General features: G+C 40.3%; 3 protein-coding genes across 3 annotated transcripts in view; 2 read left to right on the forward strand and 1 right to left on the reverse strand.

Moving 5' to 3' along the window:
- myo1g (myosin IG) overlaps positions 1-5726 on the forward strand; it is a 34585-nt gene extending 28859 nt beyond the window's left edge. Inside the window, exons 22-26 of the mRNA XM_077591053.1 lie at positions 30-174; positions 806-910; positions 1244-1357; positions 1556-1713; positions 5564-5726. Coding sequence (XP_077447179.1) covers positions 30-174; positions 806-910; positions 1244-1357; positions 1556-1713; positions 5564-5726 — 685 coding nt within the window. The remainder of the gene's footprint in view (positions 1-29; positions 175-805; positions 911-1243; positions 1358-1555; positions 1714-5563) is intronic.
- Positions 5727-10221: 4495 nt separating this feature from the next.
- LOC144067368 (uncharacterized) overlaps positions 10222-26510 on the forward strand; it is a 155556-nt gene continuing 139267 nt past the window's right edge. The window contains exons 1-7 of the mRNA XM_077591071.1: positions 10222-11142; positions 11220-11306; positions 11394-11729; positions 13228-13422; positions 14685-14805; positions 15019-15128; positions 25160-25263. The gene's annotated coding sequence lies outside the window, so the exon portion shown is untranslated. The remainder of the gene's footprint in view (positions 11143-11219; positions 11307-11393; positions 11730-13227; positions 13423-14684; positions 14806-15018; positions 15129-25159; positions 25264-26510) is intronic.
- On the reverse strand, positions 10320-13432 carry LOC144067364 (cyclin-dependent kinase 5 activator 1). Its single transcript, XM_077591066.1, has 2 exons — positions 13050-13432; positions 10320-12085 (listed from the first exon to the last, which is right to left on the reverse strand). The coding sequence occupies exon 2, from the start codon at positions 12051-12053 to the stop codon at positions 11124-11126; it is 930 nt and encodes a 309-aa protein (XP_077447192.1). The 5' UTR covers positions 12054-12085; positions 13050-13432; the 3' UTR covers positions 10320-11123.

A 26510-nucleotide genomic window follows, 5' to 3' on the forward strand; every position in this document is an offset into this window, starting at 1 on the left:
GTGTGGAATTCACAATTTTTCATTTTCAGGTGGTGGGCGAGACAGGTGGTGAAGAAAATCCCGCCGTCCGACATGCCGGAAATTCGAGCCAAAGTTGCCGCTTTGACCGCTCTGGCCGATGAAAGGAAAGACTGGGGTTACCACCGAGCTTGGGAAAGAGACTACCTCGCCAATGTGAGACTCCCACACTCAAGCGCGTCGAGTTGAACGACATCAAATTGTTGGTATTCGTCTACGAATGTATACGGCTGGCACGTGACAAGAAGCAAACAATGTGACTGCGGCACTTGTGAGCGCAGGCCCCTTTAATGAATCCCACTCAGTGTTCTTTTCCGAGCTAATCTCAGCTTGTTTGCCGGCCGCTGGCTTTCCGACACGCCTTCGGGGGGAGCGCCAGCGTGCAGCCCTGAGTCACTCGCATGTGTTTACCGCGGCCCGTGTCTGCAAAGTCTCATTGAGGATGCCATTTTCACGTGATTGGTATTACACGGGAAATAGAAATATTCTGGGCTGGCAGTGAAAAGTTCAATTGTATTGCCAGATGTCCAATCCGTTTGGATTTGGAGGAGCTGGCAGCGATCGTTCAGTCAGTTAAATTTAAAATAACTGAAATAATTTGAAAAAAGAACATTTCCTTTTTCAAAATAAAAAAAATATTAAAATCAATTAAGAAAAATGCATTACATTTTAAATATAACTTAAAATATAAAGGTAAATATATTTGAACAATTGCCGTACAGATACTTCTGCTAACTTCCCGTTAAGGTGTTTTCCCGCAAATAATACAAAGTCTTGATTCCCGCAGGTACGAGACTGCCCACGAAGCAGTTCCGACTTTGCTCGCTTCTCCCGGGAGCTTCGGAACAAAGACCAATACACTCAAGTCCTTTTTTCGGGCTTCTGTCGGAAGGTGAAGCACACATCATTGCTCACACACATGACAACTATGTCTGAATATTCAAAAGGCAAATATACATTTAGTAGACAAATAATCAAAGACAAATCCATTAAAGTCCTGAAACGGAATACAGCCAGCCAAAGCCCTGCTTATATTATTTAGCTGAATTTGCTCTTCTCATCTCCCAGTGGACGATAACGTCCACAATTTTCATATCAAGGACAATGGAGAACGCAGCCCTTATAAATCATCGCTTTAAAATATTCACAGCATTCCTTTTGTGCGGTTTGCTTCTGTGAGCCAATACACCAATTGTGTATTTTCTTTTACACTCTTCTTTTATAGATCAACAGATTTAACAAAAGCACAGACCGTGGCGTGCTAATCACCGACAAGTTCCTCTACAAACTAGAGCCCAAGAAACAATTCAAGGTCCTGAAGAAAACTCCTTTGGATGCTGTGAGTATTAAATCACAATGTTGGAGTGCAGCAATCAGGACAATAAGTGCCATTTTTGCTTCATTCGTGCGTCACCATGTTTTTCACCTTGACCTATGACACGAGCCTCTTAGATGTCCATCAGGCAAAATGACGGCGCTACAACAAAGAAGTGTTTATTACCTCCTCCACGCAATTAAATTCCCTTTTTCTTCACAGCTTACCGGACTGAGCGTAACAAGCGGACTCGACCAGATGGTGGCGTTGCACACATCCTCACGGGATGACCTTCTATTGTACCTTCAAAGTGGAGAATTCTGTCCAAACCAGGACCGCGTGGGAGAACTGGTGGGGACTTTGGCGGACCATTTTACACGGTCAGTCCGATTTTCGATGATTAATGTTCCAAGGCATTAACAACAACAAAAAAGTCTTAAAGTCACATGACAAATATGCAAATGATATTCTTGGCATTTGTCACTATCGCAGCGTGTGCATGTGCACACCTGCTGTGAATTAACGCTGGGGTATGAATCAGGCGGGCTGACATTTATCGTGTTCATCACTCGCACGTGAAGGCTGTTTATAGATGCGATCCCACGTCGAGCGTTTACGTCCATGGAAGTTGCACATGGCGTGTTTTCGCAACTCGCCAAGATAATAGTGTACGTTTCATTGCAGGCAATTGTACCCCAAAAACATGCAGTGTTGTTCCATAAATATTGCACACTGACAGTAACAAAAAGTAGTCGTAGTATTCAGATTGAAATACTGCCCACATATTCATGTATTTATTGCGTCTTGCATGGTTTAAAGGTGCTTTAAAATACTTCAGCAAGTGACTTTTAAATAGCAGAACATATTTTGGACACAAATCCATCCCAAAAGAGACACAAAATTAGTTTATATCCTAATTAGCCTTCCCTTCTCAGCTACCTAGGCCTCCAAATTAACAGCAATTTTTTAAATCAAAATTGCTTTAAAAAGTGTACGGCTTCCTTGTTCCATTATTTTCAGTGGAATATCTACGAAATGGTAAAAAAACAACTGCCAAATTCGTTTCATAATTAAAAATGACATTAATGCAGTCATTTTATTGCCATTTTAATAGCAGTAAGCTATTAAAATGCAAATTCTATTTTCATAAATACCGGGTCATTGACTTTTACACTCATCGATTAATTGTCATGGCTAATCACCATAATTGACCATACATTTTTTCTGATCCATCATCTAAAAAAAATTAAAAAAATCCCCTAACACACAATCCAACTTATGTTTGCCATTTTGGATTTTTAGTGGATTTTTATCTGAAAGCATTTCACTGGCCTGTCAGTTTTATTACTTCTATATTACTGCCATTTTTTTTTGTCCGCTCGGGATCAACGCGGCAGCTGCCCGGCACCCATTGGGACTCCGGTTCAACTCCTTCCCCCTCGCTCGCTCGTTATTGTGGCACCATCTGTGGTGAATGGAGGAGGTCGTGACCCCCCCAACAGGCTGTTCGGCAAAAGGAAACTTATGAAACAAAAGTCAGGGGTGACTTATGCACTCGTTTTGGGGGCGATGACACACTGGAATATGCAAGTCATGTTCTTGCTGGGGGGAAAAAATGTGAGTTGACAGCAGATGAGGTGCGTGATAGTAGCATTTTTACTAAATTAACCCGACTAAAAAGACTGGTAGATAACGATAATGCGACAGTGCCGTTGATGATCTCGTATGTGCTTAAAAAGGAAGCTTAAGGAAGGGTCTGATGGTATTTCGGAAATCCCACAGACGATGCGTTTTGTGACCCAAACATGGCATCTGTGCGTCGGTATGTCTGATGTGTGTCTACTTGCTGAGGACTTGTGTGTGTGTGTGTGTGTTGTGGTGGGGGGTTGAACTTGTGGACCATCTGCTGGGACAGCTGGAGGAGTATGAGTGGGCTCAAGGCGGGATTTAGGCTATGATCTGCGCCGCTCCGAGTTGCTTCTTTTAAAAGGTGATTTTGGGATTGGAGTCATCCCGTCAACTTCTCTGCTCATTTCCTGCTTGTCTGTTGTTGAATCTACAACTTTTGCCACTTAACATAAGCCGCATCACCGAAATTTCATCAAACGAAAGAGCAAAAAAAATCCCATTATAGCCACACCTGAAAGTGCAGGCGTCCATAAATATTTGTTATTTTCATATTGCTGTCATTGAGTTCATTCTTCAAAATGGAAATAAATGAATCCATGTTTCTGAAAATGGCCCTGACTGAGGAAAGTTTGCACACCCCTCGTGCTCCATCGCAGGTGTCAAACTGTCAAAAAGTCTTTTCAGTTATCATTTATGAATGTAGCAAAATCCTTGATGCTTGTAAATTCCGTCTTCTAGGTCACCCCTCCTTTCTCTATCGCAGCGACAAACAGAATCTAAGCGTACGCTCACTCGTCATGCACACTTGTTGACGTCTGACCTGGTCGGCCCACCCGCCCCTCTTGTGCAGTCAGTCAGACAAAATGATCTTTTTAGGCCGTGAGCGGCGTTCCCTCGGTCCTGAAATAGATTCCTCTGCCGCCCTCCTCTTTTGCGTTTTTTCCTCCCCGGGCGGCCGTCCTCGATGCGTTCCTTTGGCTGCCGGTGCCAGCGCTCACGTCGCCCCCGAATCAAGCGTCTGTCGCGTCCAAACTTTTGATTCGATGGCTTAGGATCAGCGGTAATGCGGGTTCGGTCATATGGCGGCCAACTACAGCCAACGCTTTCAACTCAGGTGGAAGTAAATAGTGTGGAGACGCTGACCTACTTTTTTGCTCAGACGCTCGTGCGCGTTCAGAAAATGCCGTCGTGGAAAAATGAACGTTAAGTGACATGATTTTTAACTAAATCCACAAAAATATCCCTCTGCCTGAGCCCATTCCAGTTTTCAATTTCAACATTCGTTCATACGTCGCCACCATTCCCACTTGAAATATTAGATAGACTCAAACACCAACACGTTTTCTCCTTTTTAAACAAATCAAGGTTAAGGACACTCAAATAAAAACGGATGAAAAATCTCTTTTTTTCTCCCTTAAGGATCATCTTGATTTGATTGGCCCCCTATCAGACTAACTGCAATAATAACATTTTGCCCTCAGTGGCTACGGCACATGTGTCAAAGTGGCGGCCCGGGGGCCAAATCTGGCCCGCCACATCATTTTGTGTGGCCCGGTAAAGTAAATCATGAGTGCCGACTTTCTGTTTTAGGATCAAATTAAAATGAAGAGTACTATAGATGTATATTACATTTCCTGATTTTCCCCCTTTTAATGTCAATAATTGTAATTTTTTAATCCATTTTTTCTGTGTTTTTAGTTCAAAAAACATTTGGTAAAATCTAAAAATATATTTAAAAAGCTAAAATAAACATTGTTTTAGGTATATAAAAAACTGAATATTCAGGGCTTTTAATCCATTTATTTAAAAAAATCTAAATTATATCCAAAATGGTCAAAACACGTGAAATCGAGTTGACGTTAACGCGGCCCGCGAACCAACCCGAGTCTGACACCCTTGGGCTACGGTAATAAAAAAAAGGGAGTGATTCCTCCGTAACGGAGGCGCCACGGGCACATGTTCACATTGCATTAGCTTCAGCTCGTTTCCCAGAGGCGATGACGGGGACAAAGATGGAGGCCGACTGCCGGAAGGGTGAAAATCAAAGTGGAGGTGGTGGCGGGGGGTCTGACGGGCTCTACCGTTGCACACTGAATATGTGGGAGCCATGAATTATTCAACTGTAGAGTTGTTTACAGCGAGGTTTTGAAGGATACCTCTTGATTCGCAGGTTAGCTTACATGTACATGTAGCTTTTGTGTTTTTTAATGGGTTTTGGGAGTATAATTACTGCAGAAAATGGTTTAAAATGAACGATTGATTCAGTAGGCTTCTTTAGGCTAAAATATTTTGGATAGAAAAATTATAAACCCAAGCCCAATAGGAAGTGTTGAAAATCCAATTGATAAAATCTTAGTCCACGTGCCTGTCCCCCTATTCGGTTTTGCTTGAGGGAACTTGTTTTCCCAGAAGTGTCTCATTTGCTATGATTCACCGCCTCTCATGTGCAACAGTCACATTGTGTCTTATTAGTTATGAATGAATTCATTTTGTCAAGCTGCCAATCAGGCGTCTCGTGCCTGACCTAAAGAAAAAAACATTTCTACTTCAAATGAGTTTTTACCGATGATGGTTTCATATATGTCCGTTTTTGTTTTTCAGAGTCCGAAAAACGGCGTTAACCGTGAAGGTGTGCCCTTTGGCCGTCCGACTGCAGATGCGCGGCAAGCCAAAGACGGTTACCGTGGAAACCAAGGCGGGACAAATGAACGCTGATTTCAAGAAGAGCAAAGATGGTTTTGTTCTCCTGCTGCCGACCAGGTGAGCCTATGACTTGTCAGTTTCAGTACCATTGACGGTGATGGATATCCCATCCATCTAGAGCACAGGTGCCAAAGTGGCGGCCCAGGGGCCAAATCTCAAAAAATTGGGTCAAAACAAATCAGACTTATTTTTGGGTCATGCAGTTGTTTACAAGACACGGTTTCTCAGTTGGACAGTTTGATTTTATTTTATTTAACTAACACAGTTGCTCACTAGTCACTCATTTGACTTTTTTTTTAGCTCAAAAAGTAGGTCAAACCAGAACAGAGTCATTTTTGTCATTGCTTGTGGAAGAACGGATTGGATTTATTAAAAGCGAGTTAAAACAGATTAGGCCTTTAGTTTTGCACATGTAGTTTGGTCATAAAGTGAATTTAAATATCTTTTAAGTCATCAAATGTTTCCTAGTGAATTCCAGTTTAAGTACATTTGTAGATACAAGCCACTCCGTTACAATATTCTCCATTTTAGCCCCCCAGCCCCCCAAAAAAACCCACAATCTATCTATCTTGAATCCAAAACATCCGCTGAAAAGATGCCATCAAGCTCACTAAATTATTTCCTGTCTTGTCCCTTTGGTGTCCTCGGAATCAGATCAAAATTGTTGCAGGAAACCGTCGCACTATTTGAGATCAAGTGCAAAAACAGCAAGAGTTACCCAAGTATAAACTCCCCCTAAAAAAACATCTATTCCTCCCTCCAAACACCTAAAAAGGTTGAATTTGACTCTCAAAGACTTAACAGTGTTATGTAAAACCCTCCCGACATCCTTTTCGGGACACTCAGACATCCATTGGCACCTCGGGAGAGCTTCGATAACACTCGGCACAATGGTGTGACCTCACTGACTTTTTGGGTGAGAGCAAAGTGGGGAAGTTAGCGTGTCGCTACTTGTTAGCGGATGAAATGGACTGGACTTTTAACACCGTCAATAACAGGCATGGACTTTTTACTGCGTTGCGTCCACTCAGGTCGCGTGTGTGAACACGTAACAAAAAGTAAGTTAACTGGAATGAAACTTTCCCAATGTGGGATGAAAAACCCCGAGACAAAATATCAGTTTACCTTTTTTTCATGATGAATGTTTACTACGATTTACCGTATTTTCACGACTATACGGCGCATCGTATGTCTATTTTGGAGAAAATTTAAGACTTTTAAGTGCGCCTTATAGTCGTGAAAATACAGTAATTTCATTGACGGCGATAGACATCCGTCCCATTTTGGAGCGGTCAAGGCTCGGACCCTTTGATGAAAACCCAAATAAAAGCGGAGCAAGAGGTCCGCCGCAGATGGCTGCCAGTTTTTGCACTTCTGTCCAACTGTTTTGGTGTCCCAAAAGACCACAAATCAAAGCCGTTGGAACTTTTCCACCGCCTCTCACTTTTGCGAGGCCGCTATTAGCATGTCGTTTCAATCACAGTGGCGTAATCCCGGCCACGTGACCTCAACCGGGATTGGATAATGGCGAGAGACGCTGGACAAACCCCAGTGCGTCCGCCCTCTGAGAGGATTTAGGAGCAAAAAACACAGCTCCCGGGAACACATATTATGCCAAATCCTCTCCGAGTCATTACGAAATCCCGGCTGCGTGGACGCTAATCCCGAGCGAGAGGCGGAGCAGGCGCCGTAATGGAATTGCGGGCGTTTTAAGTGATTGCATCGACAATCGGACGGGTCCGATCAATTAGATTAAAGCGAGATGTTTCAGGGAAGACAGAAAAATGGCGATTTGTCTTCATTTGGTGTCACGCGGAATTAGTGGGGACGTTAAGAATACAGTTTTTCGTATGTAGTTGTTTAATTTTCATTAGTTTGACTCATGAATATTTCAGATTCATACTTTATGAAATGATCCACATAGTAAACATTCATCATGAAAAAAAGGGAAACTGATATCTTGTCTTTCGGAAAGTGTCCTTCCAGTTAACTTGCTTTTTTGTTGCTAATCCTAACCGTCATTGTTACGTGTTTATCTCGCCTTTTCACACGCGTTCATTGGGTGCGATCTGTGTGGACGCGACGCAGCTCAGAGCTGCCAGCGACAAACACCAGCGGTACAAAAGGCGTCTTTGTGCCGCGGATGGAAAAAGATGTGAATAGCCACAGACTTCATCAATTGTTTGCGTTTAAACTGCTCAAATGATGAACATTTACCTTAAAAGTCGTCATTATTTCTCAGCTTTTCTATTGGAGATCGGAATGGATGTCAACAAGCATTTTTAGGAGTAGCAAAGATTAATCATAAAATAATAAAACGGGAATTTAGGATGTATAAAAAGCCAAACAGGTAAAAAAAAAATAGAACAGCACGTTTCTAAGATAGCTAGTTAGCTAGCATGCGTTTTTACGACACAATTTTCTCTCGGAACAAATGCTTATTTACAACAGTCACCAAGTTAAGGCGATTGTTAATGTTTAATAACTGAGCATAACTCACAGAGCTGGCAAACATTGTGTGAATGACTTTATGCTAATATATGATTAGAGCCGAAATGGCTAAAACGAGATTGGTTTTACAAAAAAAACCTTGAAAAATCCCGTACAAAAGTTGTTATAAGTCCTACACAATTTGAAATGACCAAAAAACGTACAAAATACAGGAAAAACGTACAAGTTGACAGGTATGTTCCTACATAATGACGCTTTTAAAACTTCAAGTTCATTAGGATAAATTGTCCCATGACATTGTTTGCCATCTGCTTTTACGTGACCTTTAACCTGCAATCTCATTAAGTAAAAGCAAATATGACAGACCCCGTGCCAACAATTTTGCCCTTTCTTTGAGCTGACAAAGGCGGGCGGGCTTGGGGGCGTCAAATTTAATGAACAGCTGAGTCTGCGGGGACCGAGAGACACGCAAGTGTCCTTGCGGAACCGCAATAAGCGCCAAAATGGCTGCCGTCGGAAGCCTAGAATGGAGCCGTAGTCGGGAGGATTTGAACACTCGGGCAGCCCGGGGGTCAAAATGCGGCAAATCTCCCAACTGAGTCCCCCCCCCCGCCGCCTCGTGGCATCGTCCCTAGCTAGCTCTCCATCTGATTGGGCGGGAGGATTAGTGCTGGATTACCCATTCAAGGGATGCGCTTTGTTGATGTGTGTTAAGGTCAAATTTGAAATCTCGTCATATGACTTTAGGGGCAGGAAAACCACTGTTGAATTGTGGGTCATTGGTTCGTTGATGGTTTATCTCACTTATTGTTTGGATGTCAAGAAATAGTCGAATGGAGGGTTGATTAAAGTCAATTCTAAAAATAAAAAAAATAAAATGAAAAAATAAACGGAATTGAATTGCGTATGTTCAGAGATGACTCGTAGTGATACGATTTTTTTGTGGACTAAAATATTTTGACATTGCCAAAATCCCATAATTATTGATGCTAAATGTGTTTTGGAAGCCTTAAGACATTTTTTCAAACTTTTTTTTAAAGAATTTGGTAGGAAAAAAGGACAGCTGAAGCATTATTAGGCATTTTTAAACTGATGGTTTTGATTAAACATGAAAAATATTTTTATTTATAAATATGGATTAAAAATTGTGTTGTTGGTGGCCATTGTAAATGCATTTGAATGAAAAATATTGGATTTTTTAACAATATGCTTAAATTTGAAAAAAATAATTTTGAAATCTGTGAACTATTTAGAAAAGCATTTCAAAAATGAGTAATTAAATACTGTTGAAAATACAGTGGAATCTTTCATTTAAAATACATTTTAAAAAGACCAAAATATTTCTAAAAAAATCCACCTAAAATTTAAAAACCTACTGGAACTTGTATTTTAACTTTAAAAAAATCAGTGGTCAAAAAAATGCAGAAGAAAAACATTGACGTTATTTGAAAAACAAAAAACAAAAAAAACTTTAGGGTTGTTTTGAGTGTCTTAATACCCAAACTAGTAAAACTGATTGATGTTATAAATTAGCACATTTGGTATTTAAGTCTGTAGGGCACAAATGCCATTAGTTCATCCCAGTGACAACTACTACTATTACTACTACTACTACTACACTTGAACTAATTCCACTAATGAACTCCCAGTTTTAAGAAGCCTGCATTCAACAGACTCATTACACACTGATCCACATTAAGAGTTTTGTTGGACCTCAACCAGCGCACGTGCATCTATTCCCAATAAGAGGCATTTAAAGACCCGGATTATGGGTTATCGAGTGGACGACAATGGGGCGGAGGGAGGGAGGGGGGCGGGCCCGCCGTAATCCGCTAATCTAATTAATACTCCAGCGACATCGGAACACGACCCTGGCGGACGTCCACACCACAATTCGGTCACGCTAGCTAACGCTCGCGTGCTAATTCGGGCAAGGAAAGTCCCACGACGCTAAAAAAGATCACCGGTCAATTTGATTGGTGTAAAAATAGGCAACTGTCCCCTCAAGGCCGGATGACCCACAAAAACACCCGCACCGCTCGCTCGCTCGCGTGCAGCTGTTTCGCTTTTCGCCATTGTTGTTTTTTCTGTTTGTTTTTCAGTCCCTGATTAAAACGTCAATCCGAAGCGGAAACGCGCCAACGGAATGGTCACGTTCAACGTTGAGGGCGAATTCCGACAACCGGGAGGGCGACACGTGCTGTTTTCAAGGAACAGGTGGAACAAATGGCTTTTTTTAATTCAAGTAAACAAAAGCAGGATTTGGAAGTAAACAACACAAATGATACTTTCAAAAAATAAAAAGACATTTTACTGCCAGTAGGGAAATTTAAGCTGATAGATGTCCAGTTCGTTTTCAATTTGGTACAAAACTAGCTAAGCTATAGACAGTGTTAGACGTCAAATCCATTTGAACTGGGATGGCTGGCATCGAGGGATCGTGCTTCATTGCCATTGACGGCGATAGACGCCGCCCAGTTATTTATTTATTTGCTAGTTAGTCCTTTTTCGATATGACTCTCGAAATGCAGTGTTTAGAATCTTCGGTGTGAATAAAGAATAAACTCTCACCCGTGAAAGTTTCACAGTTTGAAATGATTGCTGCCAGCCTTTCCAATCAAAACAGATCCATATAGCGATTGTTATATATAAATATGAGTTGTGTTTTTTTCTGATGACGTTTAGCTCATGAATAAACTCTCACCTCAGAAAGTTTCACTTCAAGATTTGAACGATTCGAAATACATTGCACACTTATCGAGCATCAATGGCAGCGTAGCAGTTATCAAAACAACTTTGAAATGCTAAGTTTGTGGAATTGTGACTGTGCGGTGGAATTCTTTTCCAAATGATGAAATGCATGATGAGTTCAAAGTTCTGTTCAGTTCTATTCTTGTTCCAGATCCGTGTTAAAAACCGGCAACCCACGTAAAGAAATACGTCAATAAATACCCATTTCAGCAGCAGCAAATTGGATGGGAGTTTTTTGTCAAGAAGCTAAAGTCCCTCACCGATCCAGACCGCGGGTATAGTCGTACCCTCCTTCGCTTTTGAGTTCGGCGAAGACTTGCGTGAAAAAGTGGGGGTCGGCGTTGATCCGCAGCATCTTCCCGCTCGTGGCGTCGATGATGGCCAGGCAGCGGTCCCAGAAGGCCTCTTTCCCCGCCTCCACCAGGAAAGGCTTGAGCGGGTAGGAGATCTCGTTGCCCATGTACGAGTAGGACAAGTAGAGGCAGGTGAGCAAGATGGCTTGCAACTCGTGCTCCGACGCCACCAGGTCGCCGTCCACCACGTCGCGACACAGCATGTAGACGAAGACCACGTTCGCCGGCGTGACGAAGGCTTGGTCCTGCCAGCCCTGGAGGAGAAGCGAGCGATCCACGGCTCGCAACCACACCACGGGATCGGACGCCGACAAGTGCTTCAGACGGTAGCAGCGACAGCGCAGGAACTCGCCTAAACATCGCAGCAGCTCGCTGGTCGACGCCTGGACGATGACGCGCTTGGGGGACGCGTTCAGGGTCCCCTGCGAGGCCCTTTTCGACAACGACGAAATCGGATGGGATTTCAGGCCGCCGTAGCCCCAACGCGGCGGGATGTCGTAGCTGCTCAGGTTAGCGCACGATAGCGACTTCCTGGCGTTTTCGTAGTTGAGGTGCAGCAGCACGGCGTCTTTTTGGTAGACGTTGTTGTTGTTGTTGTTCGGGGGGTCCGCCGGGCACGCCTTTTTGCCGGCGCCCTTCTTCTTGGTGGAGGCCACCAAGCGTTTCCACGTGAGGGCCGGCAGGAAGATGGACTGGCCGCGTTTCAGGTTGCGATCTTTTGGATTGTTGAGGGAACGGCTGCTCAGGCTCGGGTAGTGGCCCAGCGAGCCGGGACGGTTGTCGTAGTAGCTGTTCTTGCGGGAAGCGGGGGAGAGAGACAGCACGGCGCCCATGATGGCGGTGGGGAGCGCTCGCTCGTCGACAACTGGAGAGAGAAAATGGCAGCAAGAAATAGCCAGAGTTCATTTGCAATTTATTTGCTAAGAAGTTAGCACGTTGGATACCGTTGATGACGCTAGCAACTTTTTTTATTTCTTTTAATTTCAAACTTATTTTGTGTAGCAATTACCTTGGGAATTTCAGCTTTAAATTTTTTTGGTGAGGCCTTCTAGATTTAGATCAAATTTCGTTGGGTTGACTATTGACTAAACACACACCTCAGAAAGTTCACTCCAAGGTTTGCCTACTAAAGATTGCAAAATTTCATTAGTGAAAGACTTCCATGGCTTTTCTACACGTTTAGAAGAATGCGATGCTAAGTGCAATACTCCATGCAGCAGTGTGGTGGCGCCAATTTTCCATATTTTTTTACCGCTATCGCACGGGTGGCGAACAAGTTAAAAAAAATTAACTGAGAGTCAAAAGCCACACTTTACGTCAGAAGTAGCATAAAAAAAATCTGATCTGCCAAATTATTTTTAAAATATAATGTATTATCTGTTTTTAATGGGCCCTGATGAACTTGAGTGTGTTTTAAGAGAGAATAAAAATAAGAAACATGAAACGAGGCAAAGTTTATACAAAATATGATAAGCAAAGAGCCACATTAATTTTGCCCTGGAGCCGCATGAGGCTCAAGAGCCACGTGTTCGCCACCCCTGCCTTCTAGCAAATGAGGCTGAAAAGTCAACTTCCTGATCAATATTGCTTACTAGGGCAACTATTTAATACCAAAAAAATGTCATTAAGTCAACAGATGTCAATTTCAAATATATTTACAATACAGCAGATTTTGGCTTTTCATATTCAACCCAACATCCAATAGTCCAATTTGAATATAATTCAATATATTTGCACTTATCTTAGCTCTGCTTTTTTTTTTAATGACTGCCTGCCTAAAAATGTCTATAGTTTGAACCTAAACTATCTTTAAAAAAAACAATGCTCACCTGATTGAATCAAGTGAAATCCAGGCTGGTCTCAAATGAAAATGATGGCGACCAAGAGTTCTGCACTGATGTCAGCCCCAAAGACGCTTGGAAGCGCTTTTCCCAGACGCAACAGGACGGGATGCGGTTGTCATCCTCCTCCTTCTCCTCCTTCTCCTTCTCCTCCGCACCTTTTTAGAAGCCCGTCGCCTTCAAGCGTCTCTCCATGCTGAGAAGATGCGCACCTCCTCGGGAATCTTCTTCCATGAGTTCCCCAGAGAAAGTGCGTCCGGATGGGTCCAGATCCCTCATGAAATCGTCGGAATCGAGCGCAGAGACCTTCCCGACTGACGGACCTCTGGAGCGAACCAACTCTCGGGCATATCAGTAATACGTACGTAGTCCGATTCTTGACGCTCGTAGCCCCGCCCCCCGACTCTGAGGTCATCCGTGGCCGAACGGAAAACCCGATTCGCTCATTCCCATTGGCTGACACTTCACTTGGTTCTCAAAACGCAAACTGTCCTACTTACATCAATTGCAGTCAATAATCCCTATTTACAAATATTCGATTCTTCAATATTTCTACCATTTATCCTCCCAAGGCTCGCGGGGGTGCTGGAGCCTATTGATTTGCGAGATTTTAGGTCCCCTTTCTCCTCCTATCTGTTTTTTCTCCCATTCAAATTAAATGGGGATGCTTTGGTCAAAATTTTTGACCCCCCCAAAAAGTTTTTGCACTTTAATTGCTCTAATTTTTTCATGCATTATGAGAATTAGATAAAGAAATATGTAGGATGAGATACTTAGACATTTGAATGTATGAATGTTTGGGCTTTTGTAATTGAGTGGTGTTTTTTTAAAAGTTTCAGATACATTAATACAAATAATCACTGTGTATTTAGTACATTGACTTGGTTTGTTATTTCTTTAGATGGTCAGACAGCTGCAGGACTCAGCTTCTCTTGACTAACTGACCCGGATACATTGCCAGCTATGAAAAGAACTCTTGTTATCAACTGATAAAGGATGTACACACACACAAAAGGGCCAAAGAGTCAAGTCCCGTGATGCCGTTTGTCGTCTAATTCCCAATTATGTTTGAGGACAACAGTTGAAAATCAAATGTGCAGATTAATATGAAAACAACAACGTTCGACGTCAATGGAAATGTGACGTCAAACCTTGTTGGTCACGTGTCAAAACAATTCGATTATATGCTAAAACTTTTGAATTATTTTTTTCCTATTTTAATATTTACAAGGTTTAAAGTTTTTAATTTGGCAATGTTTGTGTGAGTGTTTTATGCTAGCACTCGATAGAAAAAAAAACAAAAACAAAAAACGAGCCTGTTGTCAGGTGTGCTCAATCAAAATTAATCAAGCCAATATGGCGATGGACGCCAGTTCAATCCACTTTACATCAAAAACATTTTATATTTATAATCTCTACGGTAAGTTGTGAACGTTTCCATTAATGTACATTTCTTTAGGAGTATTACATTTAGTCGTTGTGTTAATCGGTTGCTAATTTAGTGATCTTTATGAGAACGTTTTGTTTTACAATGTGTTGCTGACATAAATACATTTGCACTTAAGACGATGCCATTGCACTTATATGACTTTTTATTGTAATATTTTCTCTCTCCATGCATAGAATATACGTCTGTTCCTCCTTTTGCAACCTGTGCACCAGAAAAAAACATGTTTGGAATGCAATAGTGGAGTGGTGCTAATTGTGTAAAAAAAACTGCAGAGAAACTACAGTAAAAATGCAGGTGAGTTGCATTCCTGCATCATTTTTACTGCACTTTTGTAGTCAATGTCACCAAAGGAAACAAACATTTCTCTTGGCTGTCGTACAGTTTAAAAAAATTGTAAGTATACCTATTTTGCGCCAGTGAATATGTAATATAGCTTTCAGATAAAATGTTCTTTTCATCCTCTGTCATTTCAGATTTCATTCACAGTTGTTATGTTTATTTTTACAGCAGCGGACCGTGAACATGATGTCATCCGGAGCTCTGGGAAAACAAAAAAAGAGCAAAAAAACATCACCGGGAACCGAAAATTGTGGAGATCTGCGGACGTTGGAAAAAAGGTGAGTCTCAATTGAGGTTGTGGAAGTCAAAATATTCAATCTTCTATTTAAGACCCGTAAAGAAAGCATCACTATTCACCAAATTCTGGCATTCCTTAATATCTAGGTCAAAATTCTAAATCACATTAAAAACAGTACGTGAGCCTATTAATACCGCGTGACATTGGTAACAAACGTCATTCCTGCCCACAAAAAAAAACCCAAAAAAGAACACATTCATCTGTTTGCCCTAGTTTTCAAATTCATGGTTGATAAACAAACATAACTAAAAAAAAATGCTCCCACAGTTTGTAAAAACATTACGATTATTGTTTGATGAACAAAGTATTCGTGACCAATTAGACTGGGGGCAAAAAAAAAAGAATTCTGGCCTAATCAATTCTGCAAAAATAAGTTTCTGTTATTATCGGGAGTGGTGGTGGGCGGTTAGAGCAACTAAAACTAGAATTACTAAAACAACTGAATCACATTAATATCCATTTTTTTGTTTCTTCCTTAAAATTATATCAACAACTTTTTTTGTCTGTTTTTCAATGACATGATACAAATGCAGTCTGGTATGTTGTTGGCATTTATGCAGCAATCCCGTCATCTAGTGGAATGTAAAAATATGGTATTTTCGTAGTTTACAGTTTTGCCACTGGAGGGCGCCCTAAACCAACTTAAAAAATGGCCATTTGTTTGGCACGTCATGCTCCACTCCTGTTTAGTTAAAATTGTTAAAACAAATATTTTATGAATGAATCAATTCTGCCTTTTTGTCCAAGAGTAACATTTGTAACATTTTTCTTAAAACTATAAGAATTTTAGAAAGCAATTATGTCGTGGCATTTTGAAATACTTAAAAGGTTAAAAAAAATAAAAATAAAAATTGCATAAAGTTCAGACTAAGTCAAGATAGCAAAATATTATGTACTTTGGTATGTGTTTTTTAAGGTCATCATTTTGTGGATTAACAATGTTAAAATTGGTGATATGTAAAATATACTGCATTTGAACAAATCAATGTATCTTTTTCAACGAAATATGATTATTTAATTAGATCTCTTGCGTTACTAGCTGTCAGCTGGGCTAATATATGTGTCGTAAAATTGGTCAATCCATTTAAAAAAATCATAATTAGTTCTGTAAAGTCCGAAAATTCCGTCTATTAGCTCATTCACTGCCATTGCCTTTTTAAAGTTGCTTGCCAGTCATTAACACTACAAAGGCAACATTTTATCCAACCTTTCTGTCGTTGACTTCTGCCTGTTTTGGGGGTCTCGGGGTCAAACCTGTTAACCCCTACATTGACGAACACATCATCGAGGGGTGTGCTCCCCACCTTTAGCCACACAAACACACATCCTAATGCCGCAGGCCAAATCTAGCTGTCAACACGCGGCAAACATTTGATCCGGCGGGAGGATCAGCCCACTGATCCTCACCTCCATTAAGCTTCCACGCGTTTCAAGACGTGATTTATAACAGCAACCGCGACATGTATACGGCCGAGATTTAACGCGGAGCCTTTGGAGATCTTTTTTTTTTCCTGGGTGTCGGCATTTATAAAGACGCAGAGTGACGCCTTTCAGCGCCGTTGGGGGATTATGGGAGCACTTGTTTGTTGCTAAAGCGCCGCCCGTGGTGTTAACCCATGACCCCGCTGCTCCCTGACCCATCCACGCGTCGGGGAGAAGGCCCGTCACGGCGGAAACGTTCTCCAATGATCAAAAAGAGAGCCGGAGAGGCAAGAATGTTAGGCCACCGGATACGTCGAGTGGGGAGAGAGGCGCTCGGGGCCAAAGTCAGCCGGCGTTTTATCGATTCTAATTACAGTCGTAAAAAGACAAATGGTGCTAGCGGATTTAAAAAAAAAAATATTTGTGCGGTCACCAGGTGAAAAGTGACAAAGCAGAGTCATACCTGTCAACCTCTGCCGATAACTGCCCTTATAAATGATTATGATTCCCCTTACAAACCCCCCAAAAACCTTACAAACACCGTACGACGAGTCGTACGGTGTTTGTAAGGTTTTGGGGGGGTTTGTAAGGGGAATCATAATCATTTATAAGGGCAGTTATCGGCAGAGGTTGACAGGTATGCAGAGTTCAGTAGTGGGATTCCAAAACTGTTACTTAACGCACGATGGTGATAAACGTCTTATCGGTTTTCGACAGGCAGCGGCGAAGGACAGAAGTCAAAATGGGTTAAATTAACATTTAAATGGATCGGAAATCCATGCTTGTTAATCGCAGGGAATTAGTTAATCATATATGTATATATAATTATTATTATGATATATGCGCCTAATAATCGGATGCGCCTTATACAGTCGTACCTCTACTTACGAAATTAATTGGCTTTTTTCGTAAGTAGAAAATTTTGTAAGTAGAGCGGTACTTTATATGTAAATACTCTAATTTGTTCCACGGTTAAGCAGACAACGGTGGTCAAAGAAACATGGAGGGTTTTTATGAAACAGCCAATGAGAGCCCAATAGAGTGTAGCGAAATTGTCAAGCAAGAAGCAGTGCATCCGTGAAAATTTCAAAATAAAATAACGGATATAAGAAATGTATTGACATTTTACGTAACGTGGATCTTTTTTCGTATCTTGAGGCACTCATTTGCATCTCTCAAAAGGTTTTGTAACCTGAAAACTTTGTACCTAAATGCATTTGTAAGTAGAGGTATGACTGTATATGTATAAAAATGGGTTAATCATTGTATGAAATTCCTTTAGCACAGCTCCATCTAGTTGATGTATAACGACTCCTACGCAGTACTACTCTAACTAGTGGATGTATAACACAATCCCCTACGACTACCAATGCCGCGTCTTATAATCAAGTGCGCCTTATCTATGAAACAATTTTTAAAACGGGCCATTCGTGGAAGGTGCAGAAAATACGATAATATGCGAACTATATATGAACCTTCAATTGCCCTATTTTTTTTATTCCATCAAGTGGAATGTGGAAGTGAGTGAGCATAAACAGCCTGACATTAACTAACAGGACACATTATCTTCAAAGTCCGTCACCTCCGACGTGATATGACTCAGGCCTAATTTACAAAAAAAAAAAAAAAGACAGACATCTAGCATTCCTGAGCCCATTCCACAAAGTACAATAACTTCCTAGAATTCTTCGACCCTCGACAGCGGAGCCAGGGCACATCCTGTTGTCCGCGCAGCACTTCCCGCGAAACGCGGCAGTGGCGGCGGTGGCGGCGGCCTGGACCGCACCGTAACCGTTGCCGTCCAATCTTTTTGGGGAAGGACAGATGTTAGGTAATGAACGGTTTGTTAGGGCAATGTTTTGCATGCTGTAGCAAGTGAAGATGATGATGATGATGGAGGACATGATTGCTTTTGACATGTGAGCCATGTTTTGTTTGGTTGCTAGTGAGACACATTGTGTACAATTGAAGTCGTTTCCAGGAAAGAGTCAGGGTGGTTAACAAGCTGCCTGCTATTGACAGTAATAGAACATTCGTCCCTCCCCGTCCAAATGGATTGGGCGTCTAGCGCCGTCAATGGCAGTGAATGACTTGGTTTTTAAGATGACCAGAGATATGAAATCTGGTTGGACTTATAATTATAGTTAAAGGATCGCGACGAGCTTTATAAAAAGAAAAAAACAACATAAAAACACATATATTAAAATACATATTAATACATTCTTATTATGATATTAAAAAACATGTTTTAATAATATTTTTTTAATTATATTCTAATTATGTATAATCATTTGTATTGAAATATATTATACTTGACAGAAATTTATTTTTTAATATTGTATTTTATTAGCACCGATGAGCCTTTATGTTGTTTTCTATTTTAGTATTCTATTTTTTAAAGTTAAAAAAATATTTTATTAATATTATAATTTACTTTTCATTCTGTCTTCATGTGATGACAGCAGTTTTTTTATTTTTCTATAATAATAATAATAATCGGACATAGGCCCTGTCGTCATCATTTAATTGGTCTTTTTAAATGAAAACATTTCTCTTCTCGTACTTTATTTTGACTCAAAACTTTATTTTATAATCAGCTAATCTTTGTTTAATATCCTTTAATCTAAAAAATAAATATTTTCATGCTCTTTTATGCTCACAGTGAATAATCTCACCTCATCTTCATTTGCGACTTGCCCGTTAAATTTAATCTAATTTCATGTTTAATCGATGTTCAAGTTTTATTTTCCTTCAGACATTAAAAAAAAAATAATAATAATAATAATAATCTGCGCTCAGGGCTGTTTTTTTTCCTCAAGGTTAGCCAACGAGTCCAAAAATCTTTTTGTTGTCAAACGTGTGTCGAAGCCATCAAAAGCAAAATGAATCTTTTGCAACATGCTTGTGGTTTGCAGCAACTTGCACTTCAAGACATTTTAAACGTCGCTTAATTGTTTTAAATACTCCTAACAGCGCTTGCATAATCGGACGATTAGCCAGCGAAGCGCTGACAAAAATGGAAAAAAAAAAATAGACACACGACGACAAGTTCAATCTTGCCAACGCTAAAAGAATTTGGATGTCAATCATCCTTTTTTTGCATTGTCATTTATCACTGTAAGGTAAAATCGTAAAGCAAGTAATGATTAAAGTATTGCAAGTTTGGACAAAGATAATGGTTTATTTGAGAGGTACTATAGCGTGAAACGGTTTTTCACTGAGCGCCGTTGGCGTCCAATCGCGAGTTTATCGCAACAAGACGTCCTTTTAATTTCAACTGGGTTGATAGTACGTTTTTCAAATTTCTGAAAGGTTATTTTTCACTTTTCTTCGATTTTTTGGTGGATATTTGAAACCACAAAAAAGCAAGGGAGGATAAAATTGTATTGGCTACATTTACTGTTTTCAAACATGCGGCTTGGGGGTCAATTGAGGCCCACAGGACGATATTTGTGGCCCTCTACTTGATTTCAAAATGCAATATTAGTGTGACCTCATGTTTTTGCCATTGGCTATAAAAAAATGACACAAAAGTATGTATAAAATAATAATAGAGACTCAAGCTATGGCTAATGCTAACTTTTGTCAGCCAAAGCGAATTAGCAACATTTCGATGTCTATTTCTGAATTTGTAAGACAATATTTTTGAATTTAGGCAAGGAAAGGCAAACGTATTTAATATAATTCATAGTGTTTGAATTTACCAAAATGTTAATGTAACATATTAACAGTTTCGGATAGCTAACCCTTGTTAGCCTAATACGTTTATCGGGTTAAATCACATCAAATTGTGGCAGACTTGATTGACAGCCATAATGACTTATTTTGTAAGGTGTCTAAAATTGTGGTTGAACCTCACCAACCAACCAAAACGCTGCGCTATCCGTTAAAAAAGCAAATTCCAAAGAACGCTGGCACACGTGAGCGCGCAAACTTCTTTTCCAAATCCTTAAACCCGTCGAATCACCTGCCGTGTCATTTGAGGCAATTTAATCTCCATGAACTGGCGTGCCCCGAGGACTTTGGGTTCCGCGCCAGAACTAGAACAGCATTCCCACCACTCCTCCAGAGGAGTTCCCTAGCCGGCAATGACAACAACAACAACAACAAAAAAAACCTGTTCCGAGGAAGCCACTAGAAATGAATTATTTCCAAGTAAACCAAGGCTAGCCGATTTAGAGTGAATTTGAATTCCGTTTCCAATCAAAAAGAGGAAGTCCGATAGGTCGTTATGACTGCACGATAGGTATTTGGCGGTGTTATGTGCATTGGCGTAATCAGTATCAGTTGCTCCAAAATGGCTGCCACCAAGCAAGGCAGCTTATCGCGTTGCAGGTGAGTTAGTCAAGCAACAGGAGAGCGCCACTTCCTGTTTCTCCTGTTTTGCAATCTCTCGTTTAGCATTGGGCGACACGGAGGCGAGTCTTGGCCTGCCGTTGGTTGGTGGGTGGGAAGGTACGTCCGATCCTTTTTGGACTGGCCAAGAAGGTTTATGAGTTGTGTTTATTATTAAATCATTCATAGGAAAGTGTACTTAAAGTTATCATTGCTTGTGACTAATCAGCGGGCTATCTTCCAGTACTCATTTTATAACTCTTATTAATTTGTATTGATTTGTTAACACTTGGCTTTGAAAAATTTAAAATGAAATCCCATTCCATTGATATATTCATCTTGATTATTTGAGATGAATGACATATATTGCTGTCAATGGCATCATATTAAATGTTCTGAATCTTTTTTGTATTACAAGCTTTGGTTTGAAGTCAAACTAGAGATTAACATTTAAATCACTTGATTAATCGTGTTTTATCGATATTTATCACTTATGACTTCATTTTCTTAGTTCAATTTAGAATGAATTCATCTCATTTAAGTAACTCTTTTAGTTTGAAGTTAAAATATATATTATATCAAAGGTTAAATTATAATAACAGCCTAGATGACTAACTTCTATGTTTTACTTTACGGTTTGCGGCTTTCGCTGTCAATGGCGGATCGCGGATATGAAAAATATCTTTGAATTTTAAATATGACAACGTCTTGTACATGCAATTAAACTCACCACAAAAACTTTCACTTCAAAATTTGCTTCTTTTGCTGCCAGCCAGAGACAAATAGAGAAGAAAGGTATGAAAATTTAAAACAAAATTAGAATTAAGTTTAGTGTAAGGTTAGATTCAACTTATTTTTGAGTGTGTCTGCATCGTAATCCAAGTTCATTTAAATTTGTTTGTGTTATGTTACGAGCGCGTTGCCGCGAAAAAAGTCTAATTTGTCTAATTTTAGTACTATTAAACACATTTTAGCACTATTAAACCACTAGTTATTTGTTACTTTGTTAATAGATGGCGAATTAGAACAAATACAAATATTTTTCCAATCCAAAATCCTATTTTTGTTGTTTTTTCAGAGGGTTGGAACGAATTAATTTGTTTTAAGTTCATTTCTATGGGAAACGTTCGTTTGAGTGACGAAAAAATCGACATACGAGCTCGGTCCCGGAACAAATTAAGCTTCTATCTCGAGGTACCACTGTACAATAATATCGATACAGTGATATTGTCACCTCCCGATATTACGTGGCGGAGGTTTCCTCGAGAACCCACCCTTGGTTTGACGTCACCACGACGCATTCCGCGCACGTCGCCCGCCATCAAAAGGCATATTTCAGTAACATTTTGATGAGCATCGAATAACTCTGGGTGACCAGAACCACCTGAAAAAGACACGTTCTTAAAACAACCTCGCTATCAATTTCCCCATCTACATTTCCGACTTCAGCTTACCTTTGGGAGCGTCGCGAAAACAATGTCACAAACGCAGCTTTGTTTGCATTTGTTTACCGTCGTCACATGAGGGTAACGCGGATAATCATCGCATCCGGTGCGCCATCTGATCTCCCAAGGCTGTGAAATCTAACACCAAGGACAAAATAGGGGATTGGTCATATCGATACCAAAGAGTCACAAACACCCGCATCTTTTCGAGATATGAGCGTTTTTTTTTTTCCTGACTCACGTCTCAGCCATGCCAGAGATGTCGGCTCATTGAATAAACGATTCTTTTCTGGCCGGCCCAAGAATGTATAACATTCAGCTTTGATGGATGATGCCACATTCCCGAATAAAAACCAGAGCAGAACATTCCTGCCATCGTCCATGTTTACAGATTTTGGTAAATGAATCAACCGCAGCAGGAAGTGAAGTCGTTTCAACTTTCTGATGCATGACATCATGGAGAGAGAACCTTTGTCCATGTCATGTTTTGCTTTTCCTCTACTATCATCTTTCCATCAGCATTGTCAAAAGAAAAAAACAATATGGTATCTCACATATTACAACATTATGATTCATTTGAAAACACTGTTAAATTCCATTCGCAGGCAATCAATGCTGCTTCTCTCATTCCCTTAAAATGGGCATTCATGAAATTTGGCAGGCACGGAAGGTCAACAAAAGCATTGTTTTTCTTTTGTGTGAAATTGTTTAAGTGAATCAAATTCAGCAAAGTTGAATGGACGTTTAAAACTAAACTTCAGACTAAAATTTTAAAGAGTCTTATTTGATATACAACTAATTATACTGATTATTAGCTGCCATTGACAGTGAATGGTGTCCAATCCCTTTTGAATGGGCATTGACTTCGATTAATGTAACTAACTAACTAATCTAATAACTAATCTACCTATCGATAATCTCATAATTTCAGACCAAACCTTGTAACAGAATGTTACCTCCGTCAAATCAGTATACAAATAAATTTGACTTAAATGATTAAATCAATGGTTGCCATTGACGACGACAGACTTTCAATCCATTTTAAATGGGCATTAACCTCGATTAATTGCAACTAATCTACCGATCAATAATTATGAATCACCTTTTATTAATATCAAACTTCAGACTAAAGCTTGTAACAAAATATTACCTCCGTCAAATCAGTACAAATAAATTTGACTTAAATGATTAAATCAATGGTTGCCATTGACAACAACGGACTTTCAATCCATTTTAAATGGGCATTAACCTCAATTAATTGCAACTAATCTACCGATCAATAATTATGAATCACCTTTTATTCATATCAAACTTCAGACCAAAGCTTGTAACAAAATATTACCTCCGTCAAATCAGTACAAATAAATTCAACTCAAAAATTTAATTAATAGTTGCCATTAACGACGATGGACGTCCAATCCATTTTTGACTGACAGCCATCCAATCGTGTAAATACGAGCGCAGCTGATTGGTCTCTGAGTCATAACAACACACGCTCAAGTTGCTGTGGAAGGGCATTGCGATAACAAACAATCCTTTTTTTTTTTTTCTTTTCTTTTTTTGTTCTCGCCGTCGTGACTCAAACAATCCGAATCCGCGGGCCGCAATTTTGAGGGACGGCAATAACAGGAACCGCACATTGGTCCCTGCAACTCGGGAGATAAGAACCATGTTTAATATGGACGCAAAGGGCTGGCCTATGCATCATAAAAGTAGTCATTGAGCTAATAATACCCAAGCGCCGTAAACTCCGGTGGTCCGCTTTGGCGAATCGACAAGCGCGTCGTCTGCTTTGATGTCACGGAAAACGTATGACAACAACTCCCGGAATGCCGTCTTGCGTTAAATCCTTTAACGTGAACGCCCTCGCGTACGCACGCGATGAATGGATGTAAAGAACGACACGGTCGACCGGCGTTTTTAATTGGACGCAAACGTTTTTTGTTATTCGTCGGGAACGGAAAATATGGTGACAAATCTAAAGGCGCGACCGCGCAAGGTTCGTGACCTTGTTTTCATAACTGAGGGTGTAAATGACCTATTTGTTGATTGTGTTATCAGCGACGCATTTTTGACGATATTTCAATGTCTGGCGTGATTTGATTCAAAGCTTTATGTTCAAATGCTGTATTAAGCATTTTTGTCAATTTTGTTGCTGAATACAATGCATAGCTATGTTATGGACTTTTGTAAGGGATTTCTGAAAGATTATTTTTCACTTTTCTCCTATTTTTGGGTGGATATTTGAAACCACAAAAATGCAAGGGAGGATAAAATTGTATAGGCTACATTAGGTTTTCAAACTTGCGGCTTGGGGGTCAATTGTGGCCCGCAGGACAATATTTGCGGCCCTCTACTTGACTTCAAAATGCAATTTTAGTGTGACCCTATCATATTTTTGCTATGGGCTATAAAAAAAATGATACATAAAAGTATGTATACAATAATAATAGCGACTCAAGCTATGGGTAATGCTAACTTTTGTCAGCCAAAGTGAAACCACAAAAAAGCAAGGGAGGATAAAATTGTATAGGCTACGTTAGCATTTTCAAACTGCGGCTTGGGGGTCAATTGAGGCCCGCAGGACGATATTTGCGGCCCTCTACTTGTAATCAAAATGCAATAATAGTGTGATCTTTTGCCACGGGCTATAAAAATATGATGCATAAGTATGTGTAAAATAACAATAAAGAGATTCAAGCTACAGCTAATGCTAAATTTTGTCAGCCAAAGCGAATGAGCAACATTAGCCCCCTTTTTTTATGAGCGCATCCTTCATCCGAGACTAATCTAGCCTCTTATCTTGAAGGCCCCACGCCAAATTGAGATGAAGACCCCTCCTCTGAAGGATTTCAGCACCACTTGTACTTTGGAAAGTTTTGAAGGCAACAACAGGAAGCAACGCTGTTATTGGTAAGTTGCCCGTCAAAAACAAGATAACACACAAAAGACGGCTAATCTTAAAATGGAAAAGTACTTCGCGATTACCTGGGAGGTTTTTATTTTTTTTGTAAAGGATGAGGAGAGTCGTTAGGCGTGCGATGGAAAGAGGGGAGTCTCAACTCAGTCCCCCCCCCCCCAAATAAAAGAACAAAACAGGAAAGCGAGCCCTTGTTTTGCTCGGCGGGCGCTACAAGTGTTTGGAATGTCGAGGAGTTGAATTCACGTGTTTACGCTCACGTCTGCGCTCAGGTCGGAGCATGCACGCGCCGACGTTTCCACGCCGCGTTCAATCGCACACAAACACGCGTGGAGGGAATGTCTGGCATGCCTTGATAAGCGCCGCCGCGAAGCCCCCCGTGGATGTTATGAGGAGCCACCGTTCCATAGACTAAATAGCTTCGCTGACCTTCCTTGAATCGGGACTTTTTGGGAGAAAAATAACAAAAAGTGGCGATGCTCGGATTTGGAAAAACGCCGTGACCTCCTTTGGGGAATACACAGTCGGGTTCGCCGCAGTTTGGGAATTCGCTGTGATTCGGGGAAATCACCGAGACAGCTTGAAAAACAGATAAAAATTGTAGAAAACTCTTGAAAAAAAAATACCCTTTGATTACTGTATTTTCTCACATATACGCCGTATTCGTCGCTCAAAAAAATGATGGCTACGGCTTATATGCGCACAAATTAGACATGCCCGAAACTGCAAGGTGAGTAAGACGAAATGCCATAATGCAAGACAAATTCATTTTGACGTCTACGGATTTAAAAAACGTATCTAGCATAAAATGTACAATGTAAAATTCGACAATTTTTAAGGCAATGTTAAGGGTACGGCTTATACGTGAATGTGGCTAATATGCGAGAAAATACAGTTCATCATGTTTTGCTTTTTTGGACCCTGTGACAAGTAAATTTTTCTGGGGGTAATTAAAAAAAAGTTAACATCATAATAAGCTGGTGCACGCATACATGGAAATCACATTTGGAGTCACGTACCTTTTAGTTTTTGTAGTTATTAATCATTAATGTTTTTTGGGGTATTATTTCATATAAATACACTTGATGAAAATGAATGAAAAATCTGCAAAAATAATCCTTCGTATCTTACTGAATTTTCCTTAAGAGCTCATATTCTTGGTAAAACTGATTTTTTGCAGTGTGTAGCTATGACCCCCATGGACACAATTTTTTTTTTTTAAAAATCTTAAATTTCATAG

The sequence above is a fragment of the Stigmatopora argus genome, chromosome 21 (assembly GCF_051989625.1).
Source record: "Stigmatopora argus isolate UIUO_Sarg chromosome 21, RoL_Sarg_1.0, whole genome shotgun sequence".
Classification (NCBI taxonomy): domain Eukaryota; kingdom Metazoa; phylum Chordata; class Actinopteri; order Syngnathiformes; family Syngnathidae; genus Stigmatopora; species Stigmatopora argus.

What these genes read in the sequence shown, in the direction of transcription:
- LOC144067364 (XM_077591066.1), bottom strand. Translation starts at nt 12,053, where the DNA reads ATGGGCGCCGTGCTGTCTCTCTCCCCCGCTTCCCGCAAGAACAGCTAC.